Source organism: Epinephelus moara, chromosome 18 (genome assembly GCF_006386435.1).
Source record: "Epinephelus moara isolate mb chromosome 18, YSFRI_EMoa_1.0, whole genome shotgun sequence".
Classification (NCBI taxonomy): Eukaryota; Metazoa; Chordata; class Actinopteri; order Perciformes; family Serranidae; genus Epinephelus; species Epinephelus moara.
The window spans coordinates 35,092,157-35,105,650 of NC_065523.1; the positions used below are offsets into that span (position 1 = coordinate 35,092,157).

Here is a 13,494-nt window from a genome sequence, read left to right on the forward strand (position 1 = left end):
AGAAAACTATTCATCATGACCCAAAGTTTGTGATGGGAGTAAATTAACTCATCTAATTTGCATATTGTGGCGTCACTAGCCGGCAGCCATATTGGATTTCATAAATCTCAGTAAAACATTCAAAGATTCAAATCATTCAAACTTTATTTTATTAAAGGCAGCTATTCAGTGTGGCATCAGCTTTTCAACAAACATTCAAACATTCAAATCATTCAAACTTTATTGTATTCAAGGCAGCATTGCAGCGTGGCTTCAGCTTGTAGCATTCACACCCGCAATTTCTTCAGAAATTGCTTCTCCAGTTGGTTATACAATTTCCTGCAATACTTACTTTAGAAAATGTGCTTTTTGGAGAATCTTCAAAAATATACAATAACTTCATTCTTTAACAGCGCAGTGTCCTCAAATATTCAGTAACTTTACTTGTAGAGAATTGTTTTTTGTGTGCCCAGTGTTCTGAATATTAAAAGGCAGAGACTTGAAAACTGTTCAACTGCTGTCAGTGAGTTTAGTTGTGATTTTGTTTTGTTTTTTTTAAAACAAAAGAAAATGTTCATGATTTCGAAAGCTTCGTCAACATTCAATAATTATTCTGTTGCCCTTTCACCATTTAAATAAATCATTAGCTATACATGATGTCAAGCGATGAAGGCTTAAGTAGAATTTAGATTCTCTGCCCAACCCGAACCCGGGCTGTAATTTCCCTCCCGGCGATCCTCGGGCTCGGACGGGTTGGGCTCCTCATAATAAACCTAGGCTGTGGAACCAACTACTTATCACATCTGGGGGAGTGCAGCACCATGCTGGTATATGACAGCAAAAAGACGGGGACCTCGACACTTAAGAGGCACATGACGAAGGCTTGCCATGGAAAGAAAGACAAGAGTCAGCCTTCAATGTCCACGTTCGTATCCTAAAAAAAAATGTCAGGTTTAAACCGGGCTCAGGCTCATAATTACAGATAAAGGGACAGGCCGGGACGGGCTCAGACAGAACATGCACAGGCTTGGGTGGGGTCGGGCTGGACTTTTTGGGCCCGATCTAAGCTCTAGAGTTTGGGTAGTAGTACCGTCAAGAACTTAAGTCTACATTTACCCCTGTCAGGACATGTTGCTATTGGCGCATGGCTTAAAGTGTCTGGGTGGAACTGGCGCTTGTGAACTTTGGTTCAACTGTACGTGCATAAATATACATACCATTTATTCTTTGTTCAGTCATGTGCACCGGACTGTGACAGTTTACCGTTTACAGACCAGTTAGATAACTAGCATATTCAGTCTGTACTGCATAAGTACTTTTTTCACAACACTCAGTGTTTGTTATAAATTGTTTTCTTTTCTTTGTCAGGGATCTTAAGTTGGACAACCTGCTGCTCGACACAGAAGGTTTTGTGAAGATAGCAGACTTTGGGCTCTGTAAAGAAGGTGAGTGTCAATACTTTATTCATCATACCAGCCCTCTACAAAACCAGATGAGGAAAGGTACCGTACATTAGGGGAAATGACTTTCTGACTTCCCATAGTTTGTTGCACTAACGTTGATGAGTCTCTCATCACTTCCACAGTCAATATTTCTCTGTCTTCACCCCTGAAATCTGCTCTACTTACATACTGTCTTCTCTCTGATCTCATGTCTCTTGAGGTATGGGTTATGGGGACAGGACCAGTACGTTCTGCGGGACTCCTGAGTTTCTGGCCCCAGAGGTGCTGACAGACACATCATACACCAGAGCAGTCGACTGGTGGGGGCTCGGGGTGCTCATCTATGAGATGTTGGTCGGTGAGGTAAGAATACAGACTCACCCCTTGGACGTCTCTGCATGCCTGGATTTTTAACATCTCCCCGATTAACGTAAAGAAATACTTTCCGTTTTGGGTAATATGCTTATTCAGTTTCTTGCCATGAGTTAGCTGAGAAGATTGATGCCACTTTCACATCTGCATGATGAATACAAAACTACACCCAGCAAGCGCTTAGCTTAGCATAGAGAGTGGAAATAGAGAATGACCACTTAATGTTTTACGTCTTGTTTGTTTAATCCATACAGAAAGTGATCAGTCTTTGTGCTCAGCTAAACTAACTGGCTGCCAAACTAATACATTACATTTGTACGTTTCATATGTATTAAATCAATGTATATGAGCTGGCTTAAGGTGGAGGGGATGGTGGATGGCGTGGTACCCAGGCAGGACACCTGCCAAGCTGCAGACCACAGTTCGAGACCAACAGACAACAAAACCAGTTGTTTTATTAGTGAGTCTGTGCGTTTCCAGCGACTTTTCGAGCTACAAGAAGCGGTTGTTTTTTGCTGAGACATCACTGCGTTTCCCGCCAGGATTGTGCTCCCAAAACTGGGTATTTTAAGTCAAAAGATGATCTTTTTCTAACTGTAACCAAGTGGCTTTTGTGCCTAACCCTAAACACACATTAACCACAGTGCTGTTTCAACACATCTGCTACATGATCACATGCAAATGTAAGGTATCGGTGGTTTGCAAAAACATACAAAGCCAAGTTTTTTTCTGGCGACTGGGCTGGCTGGTGATAGCTTTATATTTACTGGACGGACATGAGAGTGGTATCGATCCTCACATAAGACTCTCTGCAATAAAGTAAATAAGTGTATTTCCCAAAATGTCAAACAGTTCCTTCAAGGCAGAAAGAGAATTCACTTTCTGGCTCCAAACAGGAAGTGAACTATTGATCTCGAGTTGGAGATTCAGGAACAAAGTCTTGAGAGTGAAAAGTGGAGTGAACAGCTGATAGATGGAAAATCTGCAGAGCATGTTTATTTATTCTGTGAGAGATAAGGAGAAGATAGACGTGGAAAAATATGTGGTGAGGAAGGGTGCACAGCATCCTCTGTGGACCTGAATATGATGGGCTTCATGGGAAACCTTGTCTTAATTACAGAAACACTGGTGCTAATTATACGACTGGTGAGGGACGACTGACAGTCTTCTCATTTCATTTGTTTACAGTAATTCTACCTGGATGTGATGAATGTAGCTGTAGCCCCGTCCACGCTGCACATGCACATAAAGTACACAAACAGATATTAAAAATATTTAACTTACAAGAGGATAAAAAACAATAAATTAGAACAAACTATTAGAAGCACTAAAGGAAGAAATAAAAAGGAAAACAGGAATATTTACAGTTCTGTATATTTACAAACTAACGTGTGTTGGCTTCTTTCAGTCTCCGTTCCCAGGTGACGATGAGGAGGAGGTATTCGACAGCATAGTGAACGATGAAGTGCGCTACCCTCGCTTCCTCTCCACCGAAGCCATCGGCATCATGAGACGGGTCAGACCCCACTCGCTGTTTCTCCTGTCACTTCCTGCTCCTGACTCACTTATTTTATTTTACTTTTTTGCTTGTGATGTTGAAACTTTGCAGATTTAAACTAAGACTCAAGCTAAGTCACTTTCACTCAGGCAGCAGAGAACGAATGAATGAATGATCATGTTTAAATGATGAAGTATTTGTAACACTTTGTTGTTTGTCGGTTTCTAGTTGTTGAGGAGGAATCCTGAAAGACGTCTGGGCTCTGGAGAGAAGGATGCCGAAGATGTCAAAAAGCAACCGTTCTTCAGGGTGAGTGTCGAGTTTTAATGTTAAAGGGATAGTTTTTGAAGTGGTGTCGTTTTCAGTATTTATCCATAGTCAGTGTTTTATCTACAGTAGATGGCGGACTGCATGTCCTCAGTTTGGAGAAGCAGGCAAAAGTACCGACACAGAAGCTGAGCAAATGTACTGCTGCAGCAAAGCGTATATTTTAGCCACCTAAAAAAAAAAATCAATATCAGTTTAAGTGTATGCTGTATTTAGAATATTTTCACCACTTTAATTTATTCATGACCAGTTTAAAGATGTAATATATTACTCATTACTCTTTTCAAAAGTTATTATATTACTTTTCTTATTACTCCCGGCTAACAGTGATTTCTTACACTACTTGTTATATTACTTTTCCGTTACACCCCATAAAATTGGTGTTTGCGTATCTCCCCAAAATTCAGATGTGTGCCTCTGTGTGAATGTCAGGGTAATCGCCGTTAAGTGTAGTTAATGATAGATAACTCCTATTTACCTGGAGGTCTTCAGTTGTCAGTGACCGGTGTTTTCCCAGGGCTGTGCCCAAAAAAACAGGGTTCCTGCAGATCCTTAACATGTCTTAAAAAGTCTTATTTTTACTTATGAGAAGTCTTCAATTTTGAGATGAAACTTAGACTAACGGAGACATGTCTGAATACAGATGAAACTTAGACTAACGGAGACATGTCTGAATACCTAATCAATAGGGCTGTAGTCTCCTGGTCAACTAGTCGATTATTTGGTCGATATGCTCTCGTCCGACCAAATTCTCATTAGTCAAATAATCGCCGTGTTACTTTCATAAGGAGAAAAATGCTACATCAACAGCTTTCCAGGATTAATCCATTATGTCCTGCGGCGGGGGGACAGGCTAAGTTAGCTATGAAAATGGAGGTGTTTTCAAAACACCCCTGTTGACAGAAAGTTGGACTCACCCACCCTCACGCTCGGTGCGGTGACGCAGACCTCCTGTCTGTTTCTGTAAGCTGAAACCATTTCCCTCAGTGGAAACGAAGCTTTTATTTACTTTAATTTCACAGATAAACAATAAATTGTGAAGACAATAAAGCCTCCACTAAAATAGCATTTTAAGTCGTGTGTGTGATTTATCCTGGCTTCATATGAGCAGAGGAAATCTCCGCTCGTCGCTAGGCTAATGTATACCATGTAAAATGCCATAGGCTTGTGCTAATAACGTTAGCATGTTGTATTTGTTTGGAAAACGTGTTTAGTATAAGACAGTTGTTTTGTCAGTGAACCTTGTGAGTTGTAATGGAGCCCAATTATGTGCCGTTACCTTTGTTAAATGTTGCTGTTGTCCCTGGTTTTACGTGAGAAGAGGAAAAGATCGCTAGACGCTAGGCTAATTTATACAATGTAAAACACCATAGACTTGTGCTAATAACGTTAGCATGTTGTATTGGTGGGGGAAATGTGTCCAGATAAAGACAAGTGTTTGTCTGTGAATGCTGCGAGTTATAGTGAAGCTGATTTGCTTACTTGTGTTTGAAATTGTCTCTATTAAGCCATGTTTAATGTGTGTTTAATGTGTGTTTTGAATCAACTATATAAATAAAGGTTGTTTTGCACTAAACTGTACAGCACTTAACACAATCCTCCACTGCTGACTAGTGTTTTGGAGGTGTAACTGCAGAGTGACACAGACACACCACCGCAGAAGTAAAAATAACGTGCAGATTTTTTTTTCCACGAGTAAATGATTAGTTGAAGATTATGTGAGACTTTAGTCGACCAAGATTTTCTTTGGTTGATTACAGCCCTACTAATCAAATCTACTTAATACTGTATCTTGTTACATGATTAGTTATATGATTTTATTACTTTATTACACGTAACGCAATCACAAGACATCGAGGCGACTTAGAAGATATGCTGACAAACTTGGGTTGGTGGGAGTTAAAGCATCAAGCACAGGAGCACCGATGAGATGTGAACGTGATGTTAACTGCCGTGTATTAATGTCGTTTGTTGGTGTTAAATGGTATTGATTTTCCTTTGTTGAGGTCTTAAAACATCTTAAATTTGACTTGAAAAAGTCTGCAGGAACCCTGAAAACAGAGAGACAGTCATGGGGCAACATTTCATCACCACATATCCAACCACATGCTTCCTCACTTCTTTGTAGCTGGGTCATTATATGAAAACGTGCCATTTCCCATTCTTAATGTTTGATTTTCAAAGTACTGTTTTAAAACTATTTATGACCCTTTTTGGATTAAATAGATCCTTACCTATCAGAAATAGGTGCTGTGCCATCTCAGGCTATCTTTTTTGTTTTTTTGTTTTTTTTCCCCCACATTTAATCAACATGCATATGTGTTTTGTCAACCCTGTTGTGATACACCAATTAATGTTTGAAAATCTCCCCTTGTTACACTGAGTGTGTTTGTACAGTGGGAATATTGAGGTGTTTATGTTTTATCCATGGATGAATATGCTCATTTGCAATTGACACTTTGACAGCATCTTTCTTTTTAAGAACAGAATATGGAAACAAAACAATAATACCCACATTTCGTTCTGTAGATTACTGGTTTCTTTTACTTAACATAGAAAATGAGTTGATTTGACATTTGTCTTTTCATTTTTTGAATTATACTAGAATATTATAAAAATAACAGGGCTGACACCTCAGTAACAGGGTTGACAACAGTTACCATACTGATAGTTTAAGTTGCAGCTTTGGGTCTAATGAAGATAATGGGACATTCATAAACCTTTAATTCAACATGACTAATCAAATAATATTTTGGAGACATATTTATTGAGAGGTTTTAGCATTTTTCAAAACATGAAGGATATTGAAAGGACAGTCACAATGAATTTGATCCATTGAACATGTTTGGTCTGCTCCGAAAGTTGCATCATTTCCTGGGAGTGAGATCAGCTTCCTTTTGTGAACATGCTGGTGAAAATACAAGTAAGTGTCCTCTTCTTTTCATGATTTTTCTTAGAGTTTTACAATGTTTGACAGGGGGGGGCAAGCTCATTGTGTCAGCCCTGTTTCCACAAAAGGACACGTTAAAAAGATATTTGTTAGAAATTTTTAATGTACATAAATAACATGATTTAAGCCTCTAATGAATGCACACCATGTGGTCTCATGACCTTCACCACATGGCTAGTAATGGCTGCCAAGAACATTTTTCGTCAACCCTGTTACCATCAACCCTGTTACCGTCAACCCTGTTACCATTCTAGTGTAAAAGGGTTGATGGTAACAGGGTTGACAAAATTGACAATTTCCCTCTCAGCTAGCGATGAAACTTGTAAAACCATGTATATCATGTAAATACTATTGGTAAGGAAAGTATATTTTCATGTACTCGCAAAACCATACTTTTGTCAACCCTGTTACCATCAACCCTTTTACACTAGAATGGTAACAGGGTTGACGGTAACAGGGTTGATGGTAACAGGGTTGACGAAAAATGTTCTTGGCAGCCATTACTAGCCATGTGGTGAAGGTCATGAGACCACATGGTGTGCATTCATTAGAGGCTTAAATCATGTTATTTATGTACATTAAAAATTTCTAACAAATATCTTTTTAACGTGTCCTTTTGTGGAAACAGGGCTGACACAATAAGCTTGTCCCTCTCTGTCAAACATTATATAACTCGAAGAAAAATCATGAAAAGAAGAGGACACTTATTTGTCTTTTCACCAGCATGTTCACAAAAGGAAGCTGATTTCACTCCCAGGAAATGATGCAACTTTCGGAGCAGTCCATTATCTCAGAAGGGGTGTTTTCTTTAAAAGTAACAGGGTTGACGACTACCTGGCGACCTGACTAAATTGATGTTTTTTACAACATTTTACACATATTAAGAATAAAACTCATTCATGAGTAATGGAAGGACACTTGAGGCTTTATATATAAGTTTATGTTTTTATGATAGTTTGACTTTTTGGGGCCTTAATAGCTAGTAAAAGTAGAACAATCATATTGAGCGACAGGCCATTTTTACAGCTTTTGAATGATGCTTCATACAAAAAGGTGTTTAAAACTCTTTGAAAACAAAATAAATACAATTTTACATTGTTTTAATATTACAAGAGATATCATGGAAAATTAATTCTAAAATGATTATAGTGTATTTATTGTTTATTGACATTTATAGCACAGTTTTGTTCGAGAGACACAAAATGGCACGTTTTCGTATAATGACCCAGCTGCAGCTGTCCATGATTAAAATCCAGTTTTGATTGTTTAGCCAGTGTAACGCTAGAGCTGACCTCCGCGGGCGTGGATGGCTCACCTTTGGTGGGGTGTATTTCCTGGAGCTTCATGTCGTTGTGCTGTGGTTCGTAGTAGCCGTGGTGTTTCACACCGAAGGTTTGAGGACGTGTTTTTGCAGTGGAAGAGTTTTAGTCTACCTAAAAAAGTTTTAGTACTACCTGCAGCAGCAGTGTTCTTGTCATGTTTCCTCCCGACAAGACCAAAGTAATGGGAATATTTCCAGCCGCTAAGGTGAACGTTTCCAACTATCTTGCACAGCATGACGATTACTAAAATGAGTCCGCTGATGTGACTGTTGTATTTCATGTCAGTAGTGATGTGATAACAAAAGTAACACCGTGCTGAGTTGTTTGGTTTTGGAGAAATTGTAATATAGTGACTGAAATTTCATTAGTTATTAGTTACACTACTCGTTACTGTAAAACTTTATGTTATTACTGTAACACGTTACTGCCCAACACTGTTCATGACAACTGTACGGGGTGAATATTTATAAAACATAACCGTTTACATTTTACTGAGGCCTAAAGTTATATATATTTAAGAAGGGGGCCACAACAGTGACAGGATGTCTGCAAGGCTCCGCTGCACTCTGTGAGTCAGGTCCTCCACAGCTTTAGCCTCTTGTCCAGTTATGGTCACTTCTTGCTCTAAAAACCAAAATAGTGACAGTCGAAATGCCGAATTTGAAGTTTTAAAACGGTAGCAATGGGGGGGCAACGGGGCAATTTGATTTGCAGCCAGTAGTCAACAACAAGAACACTCACAGCTAGGGATGGGTATCGTTAAGATTTTAACGGTACTACTACTCTTATCGGTACTGCTCATCAATCCGGTATTTTAACGGTACTCTTATCGATACTTTTTGAGGAAGAAAAAAACAAATTAAGAACATAAATTGCTTTATTTTCTCAATTCTCATTATGCAACAAAATAGTTATGTAACAAAACATTTTACTTTTTACAACTTGAAATGTAAAATACATAAAATAATAGTCTTGTCACAGGACCAAAATTGGGACCCATGGTACGATAGCAGTGAAAGTATCACGGTTCTGAGTAGTATCACAATACCACAGCAAAAATGAGGCATATGTGCCTTTTGTCATTTATAAAAAGATAAATCACTTCTATAATACATCAATGATATTTCAATGGAATAAATTACTTATTGACTTATTCATACTTCAAAAACAGCATCAATAAGTGATTAACATAGGGGGGATCAAAATAAAATAAATAAATAAAATAAAAATCAACCAGCCACCCTCCTCCCCTGACAAGTAAAGAACAGTCCCTTCATAAGTAAAGAACAGTCCCTAAAGTGCGGTGAGGTTTGTGGGCCGTTACCTGCCACAAAGAGAGAAATGTGAACGGCTCGTTTCTCCTCTGACACGTCACATACCTGTGTGCTGCCACGGCTCGGCTGTTCAGGTATTTCTGGACAGTCATGACACCAACAAAGAGGAAAATATTGGACCTGGAGCCAGGCTTCTCCGTCGCTGGTAAGCCGTACTTGCGCTGCGGAGCACTATGGCTGCCGTATTTGACAGGAATACATATTCTTGTATTTCTGTCTGAATATGATGGACTTTCGCAAGGTGTTTTGACAAATTACTAGTGTTGCCGCCCTTACACGCAAAACATTTGTCACACTTGTGACAACGCGCTGTGTCTGCAACTCTTGTAATGTAAAGCCACGCTTTTGACCGTTTGGCTCTCTCTGCCATCGTTATCTATCTAAAGGTAGGCTACAAGCTTGAGTTGGTGTATGCGCTGTCTGTGTGTGTGTGTGTCACTGGAACAACAGCCCCGCCCCCCTGCTCTCCACTCACACACAGCAGGCAGCCAGGGTGAGCGACACAGATCTCTCGTCTTCAGGGACAATAGCGAAAATTATGATACAATGACGGATAATTGACGGAGTTGGTGAGACAAATGTGCAAGACAAGGTTGATCTTGTAAAAAAAAAAAAAAGAAGAAGAAAAAAAAACGCGACTGCTCCGATAGCAGAACCGTTAAGATCAGAGCTTCTCAATACTGCGGTCTTGAAGAATGTAGCCCCGGGGCTCGTTCAGTACCGGAGTTTGGTACCCATCCCTACTCACAGCACAAGCCACAATGCATTCGAAGAACAAGTACCCATCCCTACTCACAGCACAAGCCACAATGCATTCGAAGAACAAACAAACAAATGACCTGATCAGTGCTTATTAAGAGCCACTATTGCAGACGGGACAAAGGAAAATCTATACCTATTGGTATGACATTTTGGAACACTAAACCTTCGCCCTGAGGGGAGCTGCTGAAACTCAGTGTGCAAAGGGTGAAGAGGGTCCAAAACAATGGACCGAGCCTTTGAAATTAGTCTTTCCTCATATGTCTGTTCTAGATTTCTAAGGTTAACACCAGCAATCTTGCAACACAGCCTGACCATTTTTTCCAGTTTCTTTTTGTTCTGAAGACTAAGGTGACTAAACCAACAGATTACATTAAAGGAGAGGACAGATTCAATAAAAGCAGAGTAAAACATTTTCATTATTGTCTTGTCCACATTAAAGCTACGAAGCTTCCTTAAAAAGAACAAACGTTGGTTCACCTTTTTACAGAGGGCATCTGTGTTTGCATCAGATTTTAGCCTGTCATCCAGAACAGTGCCCAAGTATTTATACTGCTGCACTACTGTTACTGTCTCTCCTTTAATCACACAAGGAGCAGGAGGACAGGGCTTTCTCCGAAAATCAATAAACATTTCCTTTGTTTTGGCCACGTTTATCTGGAGGAAGGACTGGTCGCACCAATTAACAAATTCATCCAGAACAGGGCCATGGTTATGTTCAGAACCATCAAGGAGACTAACAATAACAGAGTCATCTGCATACTTAAGGATGAGGCCAGATGCTTGATCACTCTGGCAATCATTAGTGTAAAGGACAAATAAAAGAGGAGACAGAACGCAGCCTTGTGGGGATCCAGTGGAAGAGAAACGGTTACTGGACAGATTCTTGCTGACCCGGACCCTCTGAGATCTGTTAGTTAAAAAATCAATGAGCCAACACACCATGCTAAAATCCAAATTAAAATGAGATAAAAGCCTATGTGCTAAAACGTGTGGCTGAATACAATTAAAAGCAGATGAAAAATCAACAAAGAGAAGGCGTGCATGATTCTTGCTTCCCTCCACATGCCTCAATACAAGATTAATCAGTGTAGCAGTAGCATCCTCTACTCCTCTGTTGGCCTTGTAAGCGAATTGAAAAGGGTCCAACATATCCTGTACTGAGTTTAAAAGATCAACTTTGACAATGTGCTCAAATGTTTTCATAGTGAGGGAGGTCAAAGCTATAGGGCCATAGTCATTCAAAGTTTTAGGAGATGGGACTTTTGCAACTGGCACCACTATGGATTCCTTCCAGATCCTTGGTACTTTCTGTATCTCAAGGGAGGATTGGAAAATGTGTGTAAGGATACCACTTATTTGCCTGGCACACTTCTTTAGCAATTTTCTTCCCAAGCCATCGGGACCAGGACTTTTCCTTTCATTGATATGACTGAGAAATTTACACACTGTCGCCTGGTCAATTATAGTCTTGCAACCTGAAGGCCCATTTCTAAAGTGAGACAGTTCATCATTAAAATCAACAGAATCAAATCTGGTGTAAAATGTGTTTAACTGCTCAGCTAAGTCGGCTTCAGACATGTTAGGAAGGAAAACTCCTTTATCACTGTTTTGCTTCCCCACCATGGACTTAATTCCTTTCCAAGCTGCCCTAGAACAACCTGAAGCCAGCTCATTTTCAACTTTCATTGTATATTTGTTTTTGGCTCTCTTTATCTCCTTCTTAACCCATTTCAGAGCATCCTTCCTGTCAACCAAATCACCCTTATAATTAGACAGCTTCTTCAGATTAAGAGCATGTTTAAGTGATTTGCTGAAAAAGTCCAAACTCTCCCTTTAACTTTCCTGAGAGTGCATCTTGATTAGAAACTAAATGTGAATGTTGTTTTTAGGGTGTGGACTGGGAGGCTCTTCTTCAGAGGAAGGTCCCGCCCCCGTTCATCCCGACCATCGCAGGAAAAGAGGACGTCAGCAACTTCGACGTGGAGTTCACAGCCGAGGCTCCTGCCCTCACGCCTCCCCGCGAGCGCCGCACCCTTTCCCGCAAGGAACAGGACCACTTCAAGGATTTTGACTATGTCTCTGACCTCTGCTAGGGTCAGAGGTCAGAGGTCACAGGGTTATTAGCTGCCCACTGCCAGCCACAGACTCTTAAAGGAGACTGAGAAGAGAAGGCTGACTCTGTGTCCCGCACAGGGAGAGAGGAACTTGATGGTGATGAGAGGCGAGGAGCTCTTTCTCTCTGTTTGCAATGGGATGGAGAACTGGCTGGGCCCATCAGTGGAGTCTGATCGCGTGTTGGACACACACGCAGTTTCACGCATCTCCTGACCTCGACAGGTCTGCAGCTCCGTGACACTGCGTGGCTTTTAGAGGAGGAGGAAGTGGTGGTGAAGATAATCCAGATTATGTAACAAACAGAAGATGAGATGATGGACTCCTGCTGTTTGTCCAACGCGTCAGTGACCGTACTGAAACGCTCAGAGAGCCTTTAAATCAGAGTCAAACAGTCAAACGTGATTATTCTGACAGGAAGCAGTTTGTCTCTTTCCTTGCTGCACTCGCTCTCGTCTCTTGTCCCTTTATCTCTGCTGTTTGTTGCTGCTATGTGTGTGTGTGTTTCGTTGTGTTACAGCGTCCCTGCCTCAGTCATGAATGTATCCACATCAGCTGCAATCATGCACCACCTGTACATTAACACAAGGGGGAGCCAGAGGAAAGAGAGAACTCAGAGCTGCTGCTGTTGACTGTGTCACAGAGAAGTAAAGTGAGTGGGTGTTTCAACAGAGAGGAGGGGGGTGGGGTCACATGCTGTTAATGTGTCTGTGCTCAATCTTCTCTTTCCACTGTCTGTCAGTACAACACAGATTTTTAACTACAATCATTTTTAAATGACAAGAAGCTTTTACAGATTTTGTTCTTTTTGTGATTTATTGATTTTTTTTTCCCATCTGTGTTTCCTCTTCTGTCATTTGCTGGTGAAATGTGTTGGATCTGTGACTCAGTAAAGATGTGAACCCAACACAGACGAAGTGATCGATTTATTGTCATCAGCAGTTTTCCTCTCAGTTGACCAGTGTGTTTTGAGAAAAATGAGAAGTCATTTCATTTTTAGCTCACTAATAACCAGTTTCCACCGAGCAGTACGGCAGAGTTGAGTTTGGTTCACATTTTTTCAGTTCCCACAGTGAAAAGTTGTGGATGGTACCAATGGAGCTGTCCCGTACCATCCCCATGTTTGGTCCCCCCTCTGTTGGGGTACCTAGCACACAGATCTGGTACTAAAAGCGCTGTGAACACTGCGGTCTGTTGAAAGGATGTTTTGCTGCCTCTCACAGCAGCTGGAGTCTGAGAAAAAATAACTTCATTCACTGGGCCGACTGCCGGCAACTTTTAAGGTGGAACGTTAACTTGTAATTACTCAATGCATGAGTTTATGACATGAATCCATCAGCACACCTTAAATTTCACTGTGACAACTTTGACCATCACTTTAGTTTTTATATGACAC

The 13,494-nt window shown here is 40.6% G+C and overlaps 1 protein-coding gene across 3 annotated transcripts in view; it reads left to right on the plus strand.

The window, feature by feature from the left end:
- The window catches only part of pkn1b (protein kinase N1b), a 64,275-nt gene extending 51,270 nt beyond the window's left edge, over window positions 1-13,005 (plus strand). For all 3 annotated transcript variants that reach the window (XM_050069212.1, XM_050069211.1, XM_050069210.1), the window contains exons 18-22: window positions 1,348-1,424; window positions 1,642-1,784; window positions 3,202-3,309; window positions 3,520-3,600; window positions 11,876-13,005. In XM_050069212.1, coding sequence (XP_049925169.1) covers window positions 1,348-1,424; window positions 1,642-1,784; window positions 3,202-3,309; window positions 3,520-3,600; window positions 11,876-12,079 — 613 coding nt within the window. In that variant the 3' untranslated portion in view covers window positions 12,080-13,005. The remainder of the gene's footprint in view (window positions 1-1,347; window positions 1,425-1,641; window positions 1,785-3,201; window positions 3,310-3,519; window positions 3,601-11,875) is intronic.
- Window positions 13,006-13,494: the final 489 nt, after the last annotated feature.